The sequence below is a fragment of the Cimex lectularius genome, unplaced genomic scaffold, assembly GCF_000648675.2.
Source record: "Cimex lectularius strain Harlan isolate CLEC.00 unplaced genomic scaffold, Clec_2.1 scaffold10, whole genome shotgun sequence".
NCBI classification, from domain to species: domain Eukaryota; kingdom Metazoa; phylum Arthropoda; class Insecta; order Hemiptera; family Cimicidae; genus Cimex; species Cimex lectularius.
This window is the reverse complement of record NW_019392665.1, coordinates 1,534,542-1,556,621: the sequence shown is the minus strand read 5'-3', so window position 1 is coordinate 1,556,621 and position 22,080 is coordinate 1,534,542. Positions and strand designations below refer to the sequence as shown.

At 37.6% G+C, this 22,080-nt stretch overlaps 1 protein-coding gene across 2 annotated transcripts in view; it reads left to right on the top strand.

Moving 5' to 3' along the window:
• The window catches only part of LOC106667306 (protein dimmed-like), a 138,630-nt gene extending 119,541 nt beyond the window's left edge, over window positions 1-19,089 (top strand). For both annotated transcript variants that reach the window (XM_024225096.1, XM_024225095.1), the window contains 2 exons: window positions 17,700-17,954; window positions 18,011-19,089. In XM_024225096.1, the coding sequence (XP_024080864.1) occupies window positions 17,703-17,954; window positions 18,011-18,190 (432 nt within the window). In that variant the 5' untranslated portion in view covers window positions 17,700-17,702 and the 3' untranslated portion in view covers window positions 18,191-19,089. The remainder of the gene's footprint in view (window positions 1-17,699; window positions 17,955-18,010) is intronic.
• Window positions 19,090-22,080: the final 2,991 nt, after the last annotated feature.

Here is a 22,080-nt window from a genome sequence, read left to right as displayed (position 1 = left end):
TATGTAAATCGTGGTTGAAATGAAAAATTAGTGACAGAAGCGGAATATTTTATACGATAGAAAATTTTAGATTTAGAAATTTTCTAACATCGTATCGTGTAGGTTTCAGAAAAACCGTTATCGTGCCAACGTTTCGACCTTTATTGAGATCATCTTCAGGGCCTGGGGTCCAAATACTTTGATAAAAAAAAAATAAAAAAAATAAAATAAAGTAAAAAATATATTTTGCATTCTATAAATTCATTTTTTCACTTCCTACATGTATTTGTTAAATTTAAACAATGTTTATAAATCCGAGGCCCTGAAGATGATCTCAATAAAGATCGAAACGTTGGCACGACAAAGAAAATGTTTTTCTGAAACCTACATCACACCAGACCGCAACTCACGATTTCTGAATAATTAATGAGTGATAAACGTGGCTCTTTGGAAAATATTGAATCGACATAATTATTCATAGATTTAGTTTTATCCGATGTTATATTTATTAATCTTTTTATGCAAGGTTTTGGTCGAATTAAAAACATTAGTGTCACGAACGGGATTCGAACCTACGACCTTCGGCTCAATACACCGCTGCTCTAATCACTTGAAATCATGGTAGCCCAAATGGTTAGAGCAGCGGCGTATCGAGCCAAAGGTTGTGGGTTCGAATCCCACTCGTCACACTAATTTTTTTCATTTCAACCAAAACTTACATAAAAAGATTAATTAATTGAAAGAAGAAATTTGGTCTAACAGACTACTAAATATAATGGATTAAATTTATTTTTGAAAATTTAAACTTCTTTGTACTTTATCGATAAATTTAGTATAAGAAGTGATTGAAAATCAATTTCTTATCAGATTTCTTCAGTTGACCGAATATTTATTTTAATATAAATGAGCAAAATCAATCAAATTTTTGTTCGTCACACGGTTATATTGTTAGTGGATTTGTTTACTACATAGGCCCACCCATAACTGAGTCAGGCAGAAATCCGATTTCGGTGAGTTGCCTTAGCGTGGGCTGAGACTTCGAGATGTTTAAGTAAGTTCAAGTCCCATTACGCCATATCGGACGGTTCGAGTAAGGAGGCTTTGCTTGAATACTGATCAAGCCCCAGGCTTCAAATTGGAAATTTAATAAACGATGTCGAATCCCGTAGGTCGGCCGGCTTTGTTCTCCCCGCCTGGGCCGGGGATTATTTAAATCTGTGTAATGAGTCTGTCCCTAAACACTTATTCCGGAATGGACGTTTAACAGACAAGTGACGTATTATTAGGAAAATTTCCCCCGGCGAGCTAGCCTTCTGGAATAATGAAAAGCCCACCCTTGCACCACCCCCTTCAAAATCTTGCAAAACAACTTTATCGTTATTAACATTTTTCATTATCACTCGGATAGGCTGAACTAATATATTACACTGATACTTAAAAAGTCATAAAAATTATCAGCGACTGAATATTGCCTATCTTATCTTAAGCACAAGAAAATGAAAAGTACTTATGAAAAATCTGACATAAATGATTTTTTTTAAAACACCCCTTTGAAATATACATTTTCCGAATCGTGCTTCGTAGAGAATTGTGAAAGCAGATTAAGTATACAGGGTTTTCGGCCACCAGTAGATTCAACATTCAAAATGGAACCAAAAAGTCCTAATTAACTATGGTCCGAATGTCTACGGTTTCGTAGTTACTCACTTTTTCTGATTTTGTAAGATTTCACGACTTGCTTCAAATAAAAAATGATAACTCCAAAACTAAAAGATTTTGGACAAATCCGTTGACACCATTAAAAACTACGTTAAATTTCCAATAAGATGTGATCAGTACTAAACTTGTAAAGTTGGTGAATTAAGCGTTTCTGTAACAAGAACGGTGAAATAGTCTTTTTTTTAAGTAAAAACACTTACTATTATGATTTTAAACTACAATTTCCAAACCTAGAGCCCAGCAAATTTAAAAAAACGTACTCCATTTAATATCCTTTTTAGTGGGGTAATTGCTTTTGTAATGACTTTTTCAAAGAGGAAGAAATTGATGGAGGAAAGGAAAAAACCGTGGCTGACAGATTGCTAAGTTAGAAAATTGAAAAAAAAACTAATAATACTTTGACTCATCCATCAGCCACTGTTTTTTCCTTTCCTCCATCAATTTCATCATCTTTGAAAAAAGTAATTAAAAAAAGAAATTACACCACTAAAAAGGATATTAAATTAATACTATTAAACTAAAAAATAGTTTTTTTCAAAGTAGAAAAATTTGCTATGATGATTTTAAACTACAATTTCCAAACCTAGAGCCCAGGCAATTTCAAAAACGTACTCCATTTAATATCCTTTTTAGTGGTGTAATTGGTTTTGTAATGACTTTTTTCAAAGAGGAAGAAATTGATGGAGGAAAGGAAAAACCGTTGACCGATTGGTAAGTTAGAAAACTGAAAAAAACAACCTAATAATACTTTGAATCATCCATCAGCCACGGTTTTTTCTTTTCCCACATCAATTTCTTAATCTTTGAAAAAAGTAATTACAAAACCACTTACACCACTAAAAAGAATATTAAATTAATACTATGAAACTAAAAAATAGTTTTTTTTCAAAGTAGAAAAACTTACTACAATGATTTTAAATACAATTTCCAAACCTAGAGCATAGCAAATTTCAGAAAACGTACTCCATTTAATATCCTTTTTAGTGGTCTAATTGGTTTTGTAATTACTTTTTTCAAAGAGGAACAAATAGATGAAAGAAAGGAAAAAACCGTGTCTGACAGATTGGTAAGTTGGAAAATTGAAAAAAAAAAAACCTAACAATACTTTGAATCATGCATCAGCCACTGTTTTTTCCTTTCCTCCATCAATTTCATCATCTTTAAAAAAAGTAATTAAAAAAAGAAATTACACCACTAAAAAGGATATTAAATTACTACTATTAAACTAAAAAATAGGTTTTTTTTTTCAAAGTAGAAAAACTTACTATGATGATTTTAAACTACAATTTCCAAACCTAGAGCATAGCAAATTTCAGAAAACGTACTCCATTTAATGATTAAATTGATGGAGGAAAGGAAAAAACCGTTGACAGATTGGTAAGTTAGAAAACTGAAAAAAAAAACCTAATAATACTTTGAATCATCCATCAGCCACGGTTTTTTTCTTTTCCTCCATCAATTTCTTCATCTTTGAAAAAAGTAATTAAAAAAGCAATTACACCACTAAAAAGGATATTAAATGGAGTACATTTTCTGATATTTGCTGGTCTCTAGGTTTGGGAATGGTAGTTTAGAATCACCATAGTAAATTTTTAAATTTAAAATTTTTTTTTTCGATGTTCTTGTACTAAAACTCTTATTTCATAAAGATTTCCAAGTTTAGTATTGAACACATCTTATTGGAAATTTAACGCAGTTTTCAATGGTATCAACGGATTTGTCCAAAACCTTTCAGTTTTGGAGTTATCATTGTTTATTTGAAGCAAGGTCGTGAAATATTAAAAAATCATAAAAAATGGAATAAAACCGATACTGTAGACATTCGGGCCATAGTTAATTAGAACATTTTGAATGTAGAATCTACTGGCAAAATTTGTAAGACGAATATAAGTCCTCTGTTTATACCAATAGCATTTAATTTTTAAGCAGAATGCCAATGTTAGGGGTAATCACGATCTATGTGTTAACCCTGTTAACTCTGTTAGGTCGTGTTACATCGAGAAAAATTATGACGTAGACTTGTAAGAATCGGCGGTTAACATTGCTCGATCTAATAGGACTTGGCCAATGTTAGGAGTTAGGTCGAAAATGTAGTCACATTGCTAGCCGTTAGGGCGTAGGTAACCAACATGGCAGCCATCAATTTAACAGCTGTTTTTTGTTTAAACGTATTTTTATTCTTAAATACGCATTAATTAAATCAGACCAATACATTTCTTTTGTTAATTCTTTTGTTAATTTCTGACCTGTCCTTATACTCTCGTTCATAATAAATACATCATCCCCTATCGGATAAAGTTGTAGGCTGTTAGAGGTTAGGATACAGGTTAGGTATGTCGGCACGAATTGAAGCGCGTTATTTGTTGGTACTTTTCGAGTGAATAGATAGCATTTTGAATGCTAACTTGGAAAAAATTTACTATATACTACATCGACTTACAACTGCATAAATCAGTTTAAAAAGGAGATAAAATGCATGAAAAGAAATTACATGCAAAACATGAATATGGATCATTCCACGATGACCAATATCAGGTGGCCTATTATTTGGCTATTTAATTAAGAGAATCATGTGCGCAGCTGGTCGCGAGGCCGTGACGTTTAAACTTCTTAGGGGGATTTCTACACAGGTAAGAGCGGAAAAGGCTAAGATTAGGGAGAAACTTAGAAGAGGAATTTGGGAATTTGGAATTTTGCTAGGTGGGATTGTCAAGTTTGAACGTTTTAAACTCTCGTGCATTTTGCATTCATAATTACATTTTTTTTTAAATGCAATTTTTTTTGGCGATTAGTAAGTCGTGGACGTACGTCTGTCATTTTTTTTTTACTTATCTTGTATCTACAGTTCAATTCCGTAAACACGACAAGACATCTCTAAATTTATAAAGAAGTAATACAGTTTAACCAAGAATCTCGTCTTTCTCCTTTTTACAAAATGATAAGGATTTCGTTTAGATACAACATCAGAAGAATAACTGTGATCCCGTTGAATTTCAAGGAATTTCTCTCCCACATGAGGTCTTTGTCCCCTTGTCCTTAAACGCCTTTGGTGACTGTGCTCTCCTTGGGATAGACATAGTATTTCAGGACCAGCTTTGAACGAAACCGCCGGTCCTAATACGATATGACCTTCTTTTGCGCTTATCTTGTCTTTTTGAAGTGTTCGTCCGCAAAAAAATACGCGTATTTTTGATGTTGAGTGATACCATACACAAATAAATATACACAAAAAACATATTAATATATTTTAAACGTTTATCCTATTATCGTAATAAATGTGATATCTCAGACCTTCTTATAATAGAGAGAAAGACATAGCAATAAAAAAAAGTTTAATATTCGGGGAGGAAATAGTTATATAGATAGAAAATAGACAATAGATAGAGAGATAGATATATATATATATATATAGATAGAGAGAGGAGAGAGAGAAGGAAAGGGGAGAAGGAAAGGAAGAGAGAAAAAAGGAGAGAGAGAAAGAGAGTGAGAGGGAGGGAGAGAGAATGAGAGGGAGTGAGAGGGAGGGAGAGAGAGAGAAAGAAAGGGAGAGAGAAAAAGGGAGTGTGAGGGAGGGAGAGAGAGAGAGGGAGTGAGAGGGAGGGAGAGAGAGAAAGGGAAAGAGAGAAAGGGAGAGAGAGAAAGGGAGTGAGAGGGGGGAGAGAGAGGGAGTGAGAGGGAAGGAGAGAGAGTGAAAGGGAGAGAGAGGGAGTGAGAGGGAGGGAGAGAGAGGGAGTGAGAGGGAGTGAGAGGGAGAAAGAAAGGGAGAGAGGGAAAGGGAGAGAGAGAGAGAAAGATGGGGAGAGAGGAGAGAGAGAGAAAGAGAGAGAGAGAAAGGGAGTAAGAGGGAGGGAGAGAGAGTGAGAGGGAGTGAGAGGGAGGGAGGGAGAGAGAGAGAGTGAGAGCGAGAGGAGGGAGAGAGAGGGGAAATGGGGAGAGAGAGGGAAAGGTGGTGAGGGGGAAGGGTGAGAAGGAAAGGGAGAGAGAGAAAGGGAGAGAGAGAAAGAGAGTGAGAGGGAGGGAGGGAGAGAGGGGGAAAGGGAGAGAGGGGGTGAGAAAGAGAAAGGGGGAGAGAGGGGGTGAGAGGGAGTGATAGAGAGAGAAAGGGAGTGAGAGGGAGGGATAGAGAGAGAAAGGGAGTGAGAGGTACGGAGAGAGAGAGAGTGAGAGCGAGAGGAGGGTGAGAGAGGGGAAAGGGGGAGTGAGAGGGAAAGGTATCGAGGGGGAAGGGTGAGAGGGAAAGTGGGGGAGAGAGAGAGAGAGAGAGAGAGAGAGAGAGACATAGGAATAAAAAAAGTTTAATATTCGGGGAGGAGATAGTTATATAGATAGATAGAAAAAAATAGATAGGTAGACAGACAGGCAGATAGGAAGAGCTAGAGATAGATAGGTAATAGATAAATAGAGAGAGAGAAAAAAAAGCGTAGATAAAGAATGAGTGAGAAAGGAAAAAAGCAAGAAAAAATGGAGTAACAGAGTTGTAATCAACGGCGAACTTCACCCCGTCTTTTTTTTGGTAAGAGACATAAAACTATTTAAATGTATAGCGGCACTGCCAACAGACATCATTATTATTAATAATATATCATTTATAATTAGTTATATTGAGAAATTTTATTGTGGATTCTTGGAATATTTTGTCCGGGATCTCGGGGGTTGAGAGGATTAAGAAATTGAAGGCTGCTTTACGGAAATAAATTGCCCCGGGGCTTCTTTTCATTATTGTTGATGCTGCGTACACGAAAAAATTTGCGCCATAATTCAATCGATACGCTTTTTGAATTTTGGAAACGAAAACAGTTTTTTTTTTGTAGAACCGTGAAAGCTACACGAACTGAGAAATTTCACTCACTTCAAAAAATACGTTTACTGACAATTTATGACTGTTTATGTAATGAAATCATAGAATCATTAGAATTAATTATTAAATTATTCATCATTAGAATGAAAAAAAAATTGGATGTTATTAGCTGCATTTTTTGTTTTATTTTTTATTAAAATTGTATACAATATACACTGACAGGCAAAAAATTCCGCCCACTTGCAATATAACTTGATTTGTGTATATTTTTATACATTAATCAAAGATTCACGTTTCTTAACGTTTAGTAATTGAGTCTTTCTCTAAAAAATAAAAGATAGAAAAAAAATTGGTAAGTAAAATGAAATTAAAAAAAAAAAATACAAATTTCAAAAAGTATGTGGTGATTAATGACCGTTAATCGATATTTATTTAGAAATCGTGAGATGCGGTCTGGTGTGATGTAGGTTTCAGAAAAACGTTTTCTTTATCGTGCCAACGTTTCGATCTTTATTGAGATCATCTTCAGGGCNTGAAGATGATCTCAATAAAGATCGAAACGTTGGCACGATAAAGAAAATGTTTTTCTGAAACCTACATCACACCAGACCGCATCTCACGATTTCTAAATCAAATTTAAAAAAAAAAAAAAAACAGATAAAATTTGTTTTAATTATGTTTTAGATTTTTAATTAACATTTCAATATCGCGTATTTCCTCTTCTTGCCTTAATTTTAGCTCATAGACGCCTCGACATACTTTCTACCAGTCTGGAAATGTCTCTTAGATGCAGGTTAGCCCATTCTTCGAGAAGAGTCAGTTCAAGATCGTTGAGCGCATCAGGAAGTCATGGACTTACTTTGTCTTTTGAGGTGATCCCGTAAATGTTCGATGGGGTTGAAGTCTGAAGAACGGGCTGGCCAGGCTAAGACCCTGATGTCATGCTGTTGAAGGTTGTACTATGCCAGGACATATGGAGGGGCATTATCGTGCGTTAGAGTAGGATTGTCGTAGATTTCATCAAGGGTAGGCAACGCATGATGTTCCAAAATTTCATCCACATAACCTGTGGCCGCCAAAGACCCTCCACGAACAACAACCAACTCTGTGCGACTCTACATTGAAATTCCCGCCCACACCATCACTGAGCTACGTTGAAAAGGTCGGCTGGGAAAAAATACAGGCTTCCTGCTTTTACATTTAGCCATATATACGATAATTTTCGACCCAATGTAAGTTTGGTCATATATTTCAATCATGTTCTCACTCATTCATAACTACATTACTTCCCATTTCTGTAATTTTTTAAACTGATAATATTATGAAGTATTCAACATACTATGCAACAAACCATAACTGGCCTTTGTGAGGATCAATGCACAGAAGAGCTTTAACACACTAATTATAACTTTATTCGATTAAAGACCTCCATTTCCTTTCAAAACTTGCAAAGAGTAAGAAATGCGTTGACGTACTTAAGAACGATTCGTTCCTACTCACTCCCCATATGGAGCCATTGATCACATCTTGCCAAAATTTGTGGCATATGACCTTTCTCTAAATACCAGATACACACTGACTGGCGTGATGGATGTGTTCTTATTCGTCTTTTGTGGTTATCCCGTAAATATTCGATGGGGTTCAAGTCTGGAGAACTGGCTTGCTAGGCTAAAAGAACCTGATGTTATGCTGTTGAAGGTTTGCATTATATGAGTGGCATGTGGACGAGCATTATCGTGCATTGAATTAGGATTGTTGATTTCATGCAGGATAGGCAACGCGTGATGTTCCAAAATTTCATTTACATAGCGAGTGGCAGTGCAAGATCCTTCGCTAACAACAGCCAACGCCTTGTGACTCTCCATTGAGATTCCCGCCTACACCATCACTGAGGTACGTTGAAAAAGTCAGGTATGGGAAAGATTACAGGCTTCGTACCTTTCATCTCGCCTTCTTCTTACTCTTTCCCGCCCATCTGGACTTCGTAGAGAAAATCTACACTCATATGTAAAAAGTACAGCAGACCAATCGTCCAAAGACCAATGGCTGTGCTCTCGACCAAATGCGGGCCGTGCTACTCTGTGGGTTCTCGTCAAATCTGGTCCTCTTACTTAATTCGTATTTTGAGGTTATCCCATAGATGTTCGATGGGATTCAAGTCTGGCCAGGCTAAGACCCTGATGTTATGCTGTTGGAGGTACGTTTGTACTTTGGGAGCGACATGTGGACGGGCATTATCGTGCATTAGAGAAGGATTGTCGCTGATTTCATCCTGGATACGCAACGCATGATGTTCCAAAATTTCATCCACATAACCTGTGGCCTTCAAAGAACCTCCACGAACAACAACCAACGGTGCAACTCTCTTTTGAAATTCCCGCCCACACCATCACTGCGCTACGTTGAAAAAGTTGGCTCTGGGAAAATTTACATGCTTCGAACCTTTCATCTCACCTTCTCCTCAGTCTTACACGCCCATCTGGAGATCATAGAGCAAATCTACATTTATCTGTAAAAGGTACTGCAGACCAATCGTCCAAGCACCAATGGCTGTGTCCTCGAGCAAATGCTACTCTGTGGGTTCTCGTCAGATCTGGTCCTCTTACCGGGCGTAAAGCCTTCAGTCCGTACTGATTTAATCTTCTTCGAGCATGCCGTTCAGAAATTTGGACACCTAGAACTTCTTAGAGCTGATGAATCGCTTGGACAACAGTAAGGTGCCGGGTTTCGCAAAATTCTCAAAGTCAAAAAACAGTCATTCTGTGGTTCTGTTACCCTTGGGAGTCCAGAACCGAGCATTTTATGGTAGGACCCGGTTTCTCGAAAACGTCCAACGACTTCTCGCATAGTCTCGTAGGGAACTCCGATGGCCATAGCCGCATGAGTGATGGAACGTCCATCGTTACTAAGTGCCACACCACGCGCAACATCCTCAGCATTTAGTGGCATTTTTAATTTTATAAATTGAAATTAAGAAAACAAAGATGGAAACTAAACAGTTTATTGCTTCAGAATTCAAATGAGACTGAATAAAAATTTTAAATTCCGTAAAAATTAAACACTGAAACATGCTTTATCCTTGATTTGGATTAAGGATTAAGTGAGTTTACTAATAGTTAATTGATTCCATTTTGAAACATAGCACAAATATTTATTGATAAAAACAATGTGACAAAATGAAAAAAATATCAGTTGGGTGGAATTTTTTGGCTGTCAGTGTATAACTAAAATATATATATTACAGAAGAAGGATTAGTTTTTCAGTTGGGGTTCTACAGTGGTATTTTTCTCTGAAAGAGGTGAAAATCCAAGTCTCACGGATAGAAAATTAAATTGGTTCTACTTAAATTGATTAGCAGAGGTTTAAACGTGTTAGTTCCCTGTTCACCTTAATCTAAGTCCCGGGTGAAACTTCAATTCGCCGAGAGCGTTCTTCTCCTCGCCGTCTTGCATGGGAGCTACCCCCGAGGAAGAGCGAGAATTGTCGAAAATTAATCCCGTTTTCTTTTTAAACAAATTTGATTCCTGTTTAATGTGCCACAACAATGCCAAGATTTTAGCCATGATATGTTTACATGTTGACCTGATCTTGGTCACGTTCGGTCCGTCTAGTCTCGCTTGGTTACTTTTTACTGAACTGTCAGTTCTTGTCGTGAATGTGATGTGCGTTTAAGTTAAACGACTTTATTGTTATATTTGGTTGTGGAAACGCAAGTTATGAGGTTTCACTTCAAATTCACAACATTCCTCGTGTTATCATTCTTTAATTTATGTTCTTACGCTGTTCTTAAGGTACTTTAACTGGGGATTTTTCTATACAAGAAATGCATAGAGTAGCATGTCTCCCGGTCGTGTTGCTGTAAATCACCGCGGGGGGTCAGCCGGCGTTTCAATTTGCCGGGGGCAAAGAGGTTGGATATTGCTTCCATCAGTCTAGCCCCAGTTTGATTAAGAGTTACTGGTCAGTTTGTCACCACCCGCCGCAGGCTAAACGAAACGTCCATTAGCCCTCGTTTGACATCTTTTGTCAATTCCCGCCGCTGGGTCGTCAACTTTTTTGGCGATTTTCAGAAAATCCGTGAACTATGGTGGGCGGTTGGCTGTTAAGTGTGTTTTTGCCGAGGGGTCGCCTCCGGCCTCCGGAACGGTCAAACGTCCGCAAACAGTGACAACACACATCAAAACAAAGAAAAAAGATTTGGTCAAATCCGCCCTGGATCACCATCGTCCTGCAACCAGTAAAAACCGTAAAATAAATCGATCGATTTGACCCTCTAACGTTAGTGCAAAATTACGTGGAAAAAAGATCTTCCGTGAGGTCTCAAAAAAAAATATTTTTTTCGTTTTTATCGAACTTTCGACGATTATATCGTTATCATCAAGGCCTGTTTATTATGGGAAAACATACTAGTTAGAAAAATTGTACAATTTAGAAACAAAATTAAAAACAATTATCCTAAGGTATACACGATCTTTGGGTTAACCGTGTTAAGACTGTTAGATCGAGAAAAATTATGACATAGACTTGTAAGAATCGGCTAGTTAACATTGCTCGATCTAACAGCCAGGGCCAATGTTAAATGTTAGGTCGAAAATGTAGTCACATGGTTAGCCGTTAGGGCGTACGTAACCAACATGGCAGCCATGAAATTAACAGCTGTTTTTTTATTCTTAAATACTCATTAATTAAATCAGACCTAATTAATTAAATCAAATTTTTACTGTTGAACTCCTAGCTATACTCAAAGCAATTAATATCATTAATGTGTCCCGTACCACCCTAATTATCTGTTCTGACTCTCTTTCAGCACTCACCACACTAAAAAACACATTCTCCCTAAACCCAGACATCTACAATATTCTTGCAAAGTTAAAGCAATATCAAGACATAGGTGTAGAAGTATTATTCAAATGGATCCCAGGCCACGCTGGAATAACTGAAAATGAGAAGGCGGACCGTATGCCGAGAGAGGCAGCCTTGAATGGTATTCCTCACCTCTGCTGTCACTTTAGGTGGCTCATCTGGGGGGCATGGAAGTGCAGAATGGGGTGCCTGCACAGGAAACAAGCTCCTCGCAATAAAGAAAGATGTAAAGAAACGGGAATCCTCTTCCAGACCCTTCCGACAAAAGAAACCCTCCTAACCCGGCTTCGAATTGGCCACTCCTGACTCACCCATAGATTCCTCCTTGAAAGAACTCCTTCTTCCGCTCTGTAAAACTACCATCACAATACCCCACATCCTAATAGATTGTCCTTTATACACTTCTAAAAGAACCCTCCATCAGTTTCCCAAAGACCTCCAATCCATACTATGCAACAACTCAACATCAATAAACAAAATTTTTAACTTCTTAACAGACATTGATAAAATCTAAGATCCCATCCCCTCAACTCATGTTTCCTTTGCTGGTTCCCCGTGTTGGCGGTGTGGTGCGGCTGACTTCTGGCGACGCCCGTGCGGGGCCTCGGGTGCTGGTCGGTCTTGGGCTGGATTGAGGGGTGCCTCCCCGGACTCTGAGGTCAAGGAATCTCCAGCGAGCTTGGAAGAGGTGTCGATGGTGACTAGACACCGACCCCTTCTCGATAAAGTCCTGCGCGCAATATTAAGACTAAAACTATCAGTTGCGAGAGATCCGTGGGGTTCCGTTCTTTCTAGGTCTGGGGCTGACACTGCGCCGGGGTCTGCGGGGGCCTCGCTTTGGGGTGGTCGGGCTGCGCCGTTGACTTGCACAGACTCAAGGCTTAATGATCAATAAGGTTTCAGCCTTTAAATTATTTTTAAAAAAAATCAGACCAATACATTTCTTTTGTTAATATCTGGCCTGTCCTTACACTCTCATTCATAATAGATACATCCCAAATTCTATAAAGTTGTACGCTGTTAGAGGTTAGGATACAAGTTAGGTATGCACACATTGAAACGTGTCATTTGTTAGTAATTTTCGAGTCCATAGATATTAGGGGTATTCACGATGTGTGTAAGGTATTAACTCGAGTTAACTTGAATAGAAAAATGTCTAGTAAGATCGTGAATGCCACCTGGCGATTGGTAGAACGAAAAATAAAGCTATAACAGTCCTTGAAGGCTTGTTGTTGTTTCTTATGGTTATATTTTGTGTTAAATTTCAAGATGCCAGAAGTTAGTAACATGCGAAAAATTAATCAACGCTTCATTCAAAATGATCTACGCACTTGAAAAGTACTATCAAATGACACGCTTCATTTCGTGCCGACATACCTAACCTGTATCCTAACCTCTGACATCCTACAAATTTATAGGATAGGGGATGTATCTATTATCAATGAGAGTATAAGAACAGGTCAGAAAATAACAAAAGTAAATAAAAAAAAGTAAAAAGTATACAAAACAAATGTATTGGTCTGATTTAATTAATGCGATTTTAAGAATAAAAATACGTGTAAACAAAAAACAGCTGTTAAATGCATGGATGCCATGTTGGTTACCTTCGCCCTAACGGATAGCAATGTGACTACACTTTCGACCTAACATCTAACATTGGCCTTGGCTTGTTAGATCGAGTAATGTTAACTGGCCGATTCTTACAAGTCTACGTCATCATTTTTCTCGATCTAACAGGACCTAACAGACTTAACAGGGTTAACACAAACCCTATAATCGTCGAAAGCTCGGCAAAAATCGAAAAAATTGTCGTTCCGTTGTGACCTCACCGAAACAAATATTTATTGATAAAAACAATGAGACAAATTAAGGACAGAATTTTCTTTTATCGAGAAAATGAAAAAAAATCAGTTGGGTGGAATTTTTTGCCCTGTGGTATATAAAACAAAAGAATAAAAGTAAATAAAAGATGATCTTTTCCAAAACGGAGGTAATTGTCTGAAGGACCATTGGCCTGACAAGGTCAACCGTTATAACAATGTTGATAGATTATGAGTCTTATCGATTTTAAGTAATTTTTAGCAGATCATGTAAAACTCGTATACCTAAACGTCAGTCGGGGTCTTGTTTCGAATCAATTTATTCCTATAAGCCCACTGATGGGTATTTTAAGCCTACCCTAGCTGATACCCAAAGGTAAAAGGTTTCCACGAATTTTCCCTAAAAGAGGTTTACGCCCGGATGGCGCGGCTGCCTTTGTTGTTCAACAGGCTTATCTTTCGAGTGGTTCCGAAAGTGAAAAATCTCCGCGAGATCTCCCACCTGGGTGAAAACGGCGTCGGCTCTAATCGTCGGGGCCCACACCCTCGGGATTCGCCTATTAATCTTATTATATGCGGAGATGCTTTCGCAATGGTTTATATACTTTACCGGCCCTCTCTAACAATGCCGTGAGGAACAAAGCGTGCCGGAGGGCCATTGTTACTTTTCCCTTCATCCTTCCATTTCCCCGGCTGTTCTTTCACCCGACACAAACGGCATGCTCAAGTTTCTGGTAAAGACTCTCGAGATGGGTGTTGCCGAACTTCGTATACAGTCTGAGGTAAAACGGGACAAAAATGTATTATACTAAATTATTATTATATACAATGTGATTAACGACGCATGCACGTTTGTAACGCTAAACAAGGAGTTATTAAAGTAAGCCTTAATATGGCTTAATATTTAATAAAACTTATTATGTAAGGTTTTGGTTGAAATGAAAAAGCTAGTGTCACGTGCGGGATTCGAACCCACGACCTTCGGCTCAATACGCCGCCGCTCTAACCACTTGAGCTGTCGTGATTTCCACTCGGACACTAACTTTTTCATTTGAACCAACACCTATCATAAAAAGATTAATTAACCGAAAGAAGTAATTTGGTCAATCAGTCCACTAAATATAATGGATTTAATAAATAAAACAAAGTATAATTTTACCAACAGTTATTCAGGATATCGTGAGTTCGAGTCCCGCTCATGACACTAATTTTTTACGTCAATCTCACTTTACATAAAAATAATTAATGATTTACTTAAAAATAAAAATATACTTTACTTAAGATGATCAAAAAACCATAGACAACATTTTTTCGAATTTCCTGGAAGTTTAAATATTGCTGCACAATCATTAATGAATATGTATTTTATTTAAATAACCTTTTTATGTAAGGTTTTGGGTTGAAATGAAAAAGCTAGTGTCACGTGCGGGATTCGAACCCACGACCTTCGGCTTAACAAGTTCTTAACACAAATAGATTCTAATGAAAATATTAAAGAATTTCCAATGTATTTAGTGGTCTGATGGACCAAATTACTTCTTTCAGTTAATTAATCTTTGTATGTAAGGTCTTGGTAAATGAAAAAGTTAGGGTCACGTGCGGGATTCGAACCCATGACTTTCTGCTCAACACGCCGCTGCTCTTACCACTTGAACTATCGTGACGTCGATCCACTCGGACACCAACTGCCCATAACAACCTACAACCTTTCGAATTTTCCCTCCTTTTGGGGATTTTTTTAGGTTTTATGTAAGGTTTTGGTTGAAATGAAAAAGCTAGTGTCACGTGCGGGACTCGAACCCACGACCTTCGGCTTAACAAGTTCTTAACACAAATAGATTCTAACGAAAATATTAAAGAATTTCCAATGTATTTGGTGGTCTGATGGACCAAATTACTTCTTTCAATTAATTAATCGTTTTATGTAAGGTTTTGATAGAAATGAAAAAGCTAGTGTCACGTGCGGGATTCGAACCCACGACCATCGGCTTAACATGCCGCTCCTCTTACCACTTGAGCTCGTGAATTGTCAAGTATAAGAACAACGGCGTGTTGAGCCGAAGGTCGTGGGTTCGAATCCCGCTCGTGACACTAACTTTTCCGTTTCAACCAAGACCTTGCATAAAATGAATAATTACTTGAAAGAGGTAATTTGCTCAATAGACCACTGAACATAATGGAATTAAATAAAGTTGAGTTGAAAGACACACTGTATAACAAAGCGAAAAAAAAACCAACCTGATGTAAAGTCCATCATTTTCAACTTTCTTTAATATGAACTGACTTTTATCTTTTTTTTTTAAATATATCAACAATTTTTTTTCCGCCTCCGACACATTTGAAAAAAATACACAAACCGATTTAACCATTTCTCTTTAATACATAAGGATATACGACCAGGGTTTGTTAATATGTATGGCTTTCGAGGAAATGAAAGCGGCTAGGCATTGTTTACACAGGGAAAGCCCCTCGGTTCGTAAACAGCTGGATTTAACCCTGTTTATAAATGGGTAATCTACTTAGGTTCATCCTAAGCCGGGAGAATTAGAAGGGGAAGAAAGAAAACCGCATTTTATTAACGGCGATGATCTATTTTTTTAAAAAGTCTGGGTCAAATGACGGGTTCGGGATTATCAGCAATGCCCTAAGAGACCGTCATCGTAGCTTCTTTTACGAACAATTTGGAAAAAGCGAAAATGAGTAGGAAAAAAACAGTGATTGCTTTACAAAAAGGAATGTTCTGAAGTGTGTCCCACAGCTCTCAAGCCCCTGGTCCACTATTCCGGAACGTTTTTCGGCCTCCTGGAAAAGTTGGAAGAACTTCGCCGGTTTTTCGATGGTATTTCGTAGATGATATTGTCGCTATCATAGGTCTATGCAGACAGGATCTGGTACCCTAACCCTAGTGTGCCTCTGATATGGCACCCGCCGCCCATGCCGCCCCAAGGCCGACACGAGTACAGCTTGTTCTTTAGAGAGGTTGCCAAGCTCTTTGGGGCCGCCCGATCCGCCGTATCCCTTGAGGCCGGGTGTATAACGTGGTCCTACGCAAGTTTCGTGCGAAGGTCACAGGTAGAAGACGACATCTTCTATAAGTTCCCTCCAGGGGCGTCACCACGTACCACTATGAATCCATTCCCAGTGTAAAAGGGGATGGATTTTGGAACATTTCTGTAACCCCGTAGTTCAGATGGTTATGCACCCTCCCCCGACTGTGCAGACAGGATCTGATACCCTAACCCTAGTGTGCCTCTGATATGGCACCCGCCGCCCATGCCGCCCCAAGGCCGACACGAGTACAGCTTGTTCTTTAGAGAGGTTGCCACAGGTTTTCACAGGCTCCCTTCCGGGTGCCCGCTACTCCGCGAAGGCCGAATGTCTCACCTAGGCTTGAGAGACTCTTCCTCAGGAATCCGAACCCTGGATCGCACTGGAGATTTGGGGGATAGTGTTCCAAGTTCTCCTCCTCGACGACAAAAAGAAGGAACCCAGAGCAAGAGGAAGTGAACGAGGACATGAGGACCACACTTGTCTTGGGCCCCGAGCCTTGTCCACATATTACCACCCGTCGTCGATGCAGTTCCACATTAAGCAGGCCGCACCTCCCAGGGTGGGTGAGGCGCTTCGCAAGCTGTCCTGAGCCGTCTCGAGTGTGTGTGATTCCGAGACTGCATGGCCTTTCGGCCCACAGGTCGGATTGGGATATTCGCATTAGTGCTCCTCATGGACGACTGGAATCCCCAGGACCTCACAGACTCGCCCTTACGGATGCCCGTTACTATCCAAGGGCACACTATCGTCAACTCTAGAGCTATAGAGTCTCTCCCACACGAGTTTCGGGGTAAATTTGAGGGATGAGTTAATCAATTCATCTTACCTCTCGTTGGTGCCCTTTGGTTAGTTTTTTCATTTGCCTGACGGAGCAATGCCACTTAAGAAAGCACATGCACCTGATAGATGTACAGACAGAAGAAACACTGTGGAGATACTGCCAGGAAGAGGAGGAGACCGCAGAACACATTTTATGTTCTGCAAAGGTCTATGTAGGTACAGGTTCTTGTAACTAGGACAAGAAAAACCACAAGCAAGATCCTACACCAAGGAACCGCTGGCAAAGCTATGGAGGCTAGTTAACAGCCTGAAGCTGGCCAGTGAGTTATGATAAAAAGAACAGCTCAACACTAGAATAATAGATCTCTTTTGTTCGATGTGCAGTAGGCCTTGTGGCCGCCGCTCTTATCCCTATCCATGTCCCCTACTGGGTCATATAGTTCTTCATTTAAACCCTGCTGAAACCCCTAGCTACTAACCAAGCTGTACATTTTCTTTTGACCATTCATCCTTTCTTTCAAAACCCATTTGGTATCTATGATTTCTTTACCTGGAGGTTGATCTACCTTCATTTTCTTTTAATGACTTTAATTCTTTGTTATTTGCTTTCAGCCAATCACTACTTTTAATAGCCTCAGTTAGAAATAAACGTTTTTGTATCATGAAAAAATGTGTTGTTTCATTCCAGGTGATGAGGTCCGAGACGAACGAGTGGATCGGTGAGAGGTCGTCGCGCGCTGCGAGGAAGACGATACAGGACCCGTCTTTCGCCGAGCTGACCGACTCTTCCTCAGTCAGCGAGGAGTCCTGGAACGGGAGGTCCAGAAAAGGCGGAGGCCGTAAAAGAAAACCAGCCCTCAACGCCAGAGAGAGGAATCTGAGAAGGCTGGAGTCGAACGAAAGGGAACGGATGCGAATGCACAGCCTAAACGATGCTTTCCAGGTACTACGCCCATACCTAAACTTCAAAGGTCACGTTTAAACATTTCACTTTTTCAGTCACTCCGCGAGGTCATCCCTCACGTGAAGAAAGAACGGCGGCTCAGCAAAATCGAGACGCTCACATTAGCGAAAAACTACATCATGGCGTTGACGAACGTCATCTGCGACATGAGGGGCGAATCCTGCCCTTACGGTCAAGAACAGCAGCCGTCCCTCGACGAAATCAAGACCGACTAATTCCAAAATAAATTTAACAAGTCAGGAAATCTGCCCCAAGCCAAAAAAGAACAACAACGAACCAGGAGACATAGTTATCCGAAAAGCTACAGGGTTGCGGATAAAGGGTATTGCAAAAAAAAACATAAATCCGCATTTAAATTTGATTATTGCCACACCACATTTTCAAGATTCTTCTTTCATATTTCTTTCTTATGAATCATGTAAATTAACTGTGTATGAATTTAAAACTTTCATTAGACTTCAAATATTTTTCTAACTGAAAGTCATTAGGATTCTTTCGGACTGTGTAAAGTCTTAGAACATTTTGTAAATTATTAAATGATTTTTTCCTTTGTTCAAATGTTTTCCTATCTGCTGGAGGCTTTCTTCCCTTTCTTGCTGAAAGACATAGGTCAGATGACAGACTAGTTCAAAATTTCTCCAGTTTGAAAGTTCTTGTTGAATTACAAAATTTTTGAAATTTGGTGTGGTAGCTTAAAATTGTACTGGTCTCGCTGAAATGTATTATTTCTTCTTTTGTCCGACTGTTTTCCGGGTATGATGAATTCACTGTTTCTTCCATTGTTTCTATATAATAGGCACGTTCATTCAAAATTTCTCGATTCTCCAGCCAGGCGTATTTTCTCTTTTCTTTGTTCGAAAAGTGCTATTAATAGTGATAAAAGGTCAAATTTATTTATTCCAATTTTAATAGGTTTTGAATTGAATTTCAGAAAAACTACTTGATTTTTGTTATTCACGTTTGATGTTCTTTCGAGAATTATTTTGTTAAAAAATATATTTATTTTACGATTTGTTTTCGATTTTTATTCACGGGCTTCCTTCTAAATTGGCTAGATATTTTTCTACTTAATAGTTGTATATATATTTTTTTTTTCAACAAAATATTTGTTATTTTAATTGAGCAAATAAATTAGTCGGTTCAACTTTATAATGAACAGTTATATAATTTAAATATATTATATTTAGTGGTCTATTGACCAAATTACTTTTTCAATTAATTAATCTTTTTCTGTAAGGTTTGGGTTGAAATGAAAAAGTGTCGCGAGCGGGATTCGAACCCACGACCTTCGGCTCAATACGCCGCTGCTCTAACCACTTGATATAGCGTGTCGATGTCACGCGGTCACGACAACTCAAGTGGTTAGAGCGGCGGCGTATTGAGCCGAAGGTCGTGGGTTCGAAACCCGCTCGTGACACTAAGTTTTCATTTCACCCACATTTACATAAAAAGTGTAAATCAATTTAAATCATTACATCCATTATATTTAGTGGTCTATTGACCAAATTACTTCTTTCAATTAATTAATCTTTTTTTTTTTTTTTTTGGTTGGATTGAAAAAGTTAGTACCACGAGCGAGATTCGTACCCCCGACCTTCGGCTCACGAGTCATGACAGCTCGAGTGGTTAGAGCGGCGGCGTATTGAGCCGAAGGTCGTGGGTTCGAAACCCGTTCGTGACACTAACTTTTTCATTTCAACCACAATTTACATAAAAAGTGTAAATCAATTTAAAATTATTACATCCATTATATTTAGTGGTCTCTTGACCAAATTACTTCTTTCAATAAATTAATCTTTTTATATAAGGTTTTGTTTGCTTTTTTGGTCGGAATGAAAAAGTTAGTACCACGAGCGGGAGTCGAACCCACGACCTTCGGCTCACGAGTGGAGCTCAAGTGGTAGAGCAGTGGCGTATTGAGCCGAAGGTCGTGGGTTCGAATCCCGCTCGCGACACTAACTTTTTCATTTAACCAAAACCTAACATAAAAAATTATGTAATTTTATCACACATTTATATATTTGTATAATATGTAGTATATATTTGGAAAATTGTGATAAGATCTTAACTGTGTGACGTGGCAAATTTTCTTATTTATCTTCCCCAAGCTTAAAAAAAAAAAACATAAAATAAAATAAAAAAATAAAAGCAGCTTTTGTATTCATATACTGACTGATATATCACGATTTTGAATTTGTAAATATATTTTTTGTGCGAGTTAATTTTATTTTAACAAAAAAAAAAAATCAGGGCAGATTGCCCTATTACCCTAACAAAATTAATGTTGGAGTTTGTTATACTTTCTAATTAAAAAAAAGGCTGATGAGAAATTTAAAACTAATTATATTATAAATATATATTATATATAGTATGTTTGGTTGGGCCAATGTTTTTTGACTGACAGAAAATTGTTGTTAGCTTAAAAAATTATCGAAATATTCAGATTATAGGAAAAAATATGTAGAGAAAAAGTTAAGTTTGAACGTTTTCATAATTTTTGCTTCGTGTGCAATATTCTTGTAAACTAGTATTAATTATTGTTATATAAATGTTATAGGATAAAATAAAAAGATTGATGTATGTTCCTTGTATTTTAAATGAAAAAAAATTTAACGTTGGATGTCGGTAGATGAGAAATATCTGTTAATCTTTAAATCGTTTGTGATTATTATCAACTGGAAAATTTAAAAAAAAATCATTGTAGTAGTTGACATGGTGCAGGGCCTGAGCTAGTCTTTAGACGATTTTTTTGTGTGCTTTCGATTTAAAAACAAAAATTATATGAGCTTAAAAGCTGTGTAAAATTTTCCGTGATAATTTATCGGCCGTATGTGTAATTTAAAATTTAAAAAAAAATAGAAAAATATTGTATTTGTAAAACTAAAATGGTTGATTCGTCAGATTTGAATGGTTTGCTAGAAATACCATAAAAATGTAAGAATGGAATGTAATCTGGTCAATTTTTCACTATTGATAAAAAATTAAAAAATTGTCTAGTCTGACTGTCATACAGGGAGTTTATTTTTCTAAATAGTTCTTAGGCAGGCCGGTTTTGTTAGTTTCGTCCAAAAAAGTTCGGTTTCACTTTTTTTGTCTTTTTGTCAACAATCACCGCCGTAACTTTGTGATAATGGTGAGATCTCGTTTTCTAAAAAAAAATGTCAAATTTAATGGTGACTGCCAAATGGGCTAAAATTGACTTTAACGTTTTGCTTTTTTCGGCCTCGGAAAAATGAAATTGAGTCGTTGTATTACCAACTTAATATAAGTAAGCATAAAATAGAAAATAAATATATTATTTATAATTAAATTGTAAATTTGGTTGTATTATGTAAAAAATATATTATCTACTAAACTAATAACATATTATATAAATAAAATTATATTTAAAACATATAAATTTATTTTTGGAATAAGTGTATTATTATGAGTCTTTTGAGGTTTCTCTTATTGAAACACAAATAAAACAATAATATTTAATGTTGCCTACATAATGGTATTTTTAATGTTATTATTTTTTCCTTTTGCAACATAAATTATAAGGCTTTATTAAAACCTCTTGAGAGAGATTTATATTGAAATAAAAAAATTTGAAGAAATATAACTAGAGAGATATGACTGTATGATTTGTTTGTGATGTTACACCAGAATGTATATATATATATANATATATATATATATATATAAATTAAGTCCCAAGTGTCTTACAGTCTACCTGAAATGTATATGGGCTTAGCTGTCGGGTTCAATTCAAGGGTCATCTTTTCTTGGTGAAAATGCAAATATTTGATTTCCCCTCTGAAACAGTGAGATATAGATTGCTGAAAAACTGTTATAATTCCTCACCACCCAGTTAAATCGCGACAATTCCAACGACCAAAAAATGGATTCTTTCCTGTTCAAGACACTTCCCTTACACATCACGTTTATGGTTCTCAAATCTTTCCCTCCGCTCAACAACATACAAAACCCTGGGTCACGGAAAAAATGTAAAAGAAAGACAGGATTATCCTCACACGATTGCGGATAGGCTACACGAGGCTGACGCATGGCACCTCTTAATTAGAGGTCTCTGTGTGGTGCAGTTGTCACAGTGAAGCACATC